The sequence below is a fragment of the Laccaria bicolor genome, genomic scaffold (assembly GCF_000143565.1).
Source record: "Laccaria bicolor S238N-H82 LACBIscaffold_395 genomic scaffold, whole genome shotgun sequence".
In the NCBI taxonomy this organism is placed as follows: Eukaryota; Fungi; Basidiomycota; class Agaricomycetes; order Agaricales; family Hydnangiaceae; genus Laccaria; species Laccaria bicolor.
In genome coordinates this window covers 1-1,000 of record NW_001890246.1, presented here as the reverse complement: position 1 = coordinate 1,000, position 1,000 = coordinate 1, and the positions used below count along the sequence as shown (strand labels likewise).

General features: G+C 54.2%; 1 protein-coding gene across 1 annotated transcript; it reads left to right on the top strand.

The window, feature by feature from the left end:
- Positions 1-373: 373 nt before the first annotated feature.
- Positions 374-958, top strand: LACBIDRAFT_336183 (uncharacterized protein; the record flags this gene model as incomplete). The annotated part of the gene is made up of 1 exon (XM_001891113.1): positions 374-958. A coding segment is annotated over one exon (585 nt), but the record flags the coding sequence as incomplete, so codon positions are not given.
- Between the last annotated feature and the right edge of the window lie 42 nt (positions 959-1,000).

Sequence of the window (1,000 nt, the reverse complement as noted above, 5' to 3'; positions counted from 1 at the left end):
TTTTATACAGCTTTCGTCGACATGTTAGCTGTGGGACCAGGCCACTACATAGAGAGAGAGAAGATGCTTGCTACATGTCAGGCTGGGGTAAGTCAAACTCTTCACACAAACTCTCCCAATTGACATCAATATATTCCAGAGTGGCGTTGTCAGTCTTTTGGAGGACAAGGACGTACCCACTCCTGGCATTGACGCGCTGCTCAACGCATTGGACGACGTCTTGCCACAATTGAAAGATGGCGAATCCATCCTCGCCGACCCATTCATTCAACTCTCCTCAACGGACTGCCCACCCTCTCTACACCGCAAAGTCGAGGAATTGTGCATGAAGGCCAACCAGAGGAACCATAACCCCGACCCCTGCAGCTTCGCGATGTTGCCTCCGACGGGCAAACAGGCAGGCTCCCTGACAAAATCTGACAACGCCCGTCCCGCAGCCAAAGGGCCCGCTGTCAATAAACCCCAAACTGGTCGTTCCAACCCGCCGTCATGCCAGGTCCCACACCCCGTCAACAAACAAGCCCCTCCTGGTGGAGAGGAAGCGCCCAGGTCCACAGGTCATGCGTCGCGGTCAGCAAAGACCTATCAGGCCATCGAGGACGAGTCAAGTGGGGAGTTGGAATCCGATTATGAGGAGGAGGCGGAGAAGACGAAGAAAAAGAAGAAAGTCCCCCATTCGCGGAAGGTGATCAAGACACCAGCGGTCATTACAGCTGAGATGGATGAGGATGCAGAGTGGGAGAACGCCGACGGGGAGCATGCCGACGGGGATGGGAGTGACAGGGATGATGCTGTTGGTCAGTCGAGGGGGAAAAGGAAGGCAATGGTGGGGGATGAGGAGGACGAAGAAAATTACGAGGACCAGGAGGAGGAAGAGGATGATTCAAGGGACAAGGAAACCATCCAGTGGTCGAAAGAGGATCGACACCAAGAGAAGATGGATGCTCTGTGGAAAGCTGTAGATGGGGATGATCCATATGTCAAGGCCATAAAGAGGGGG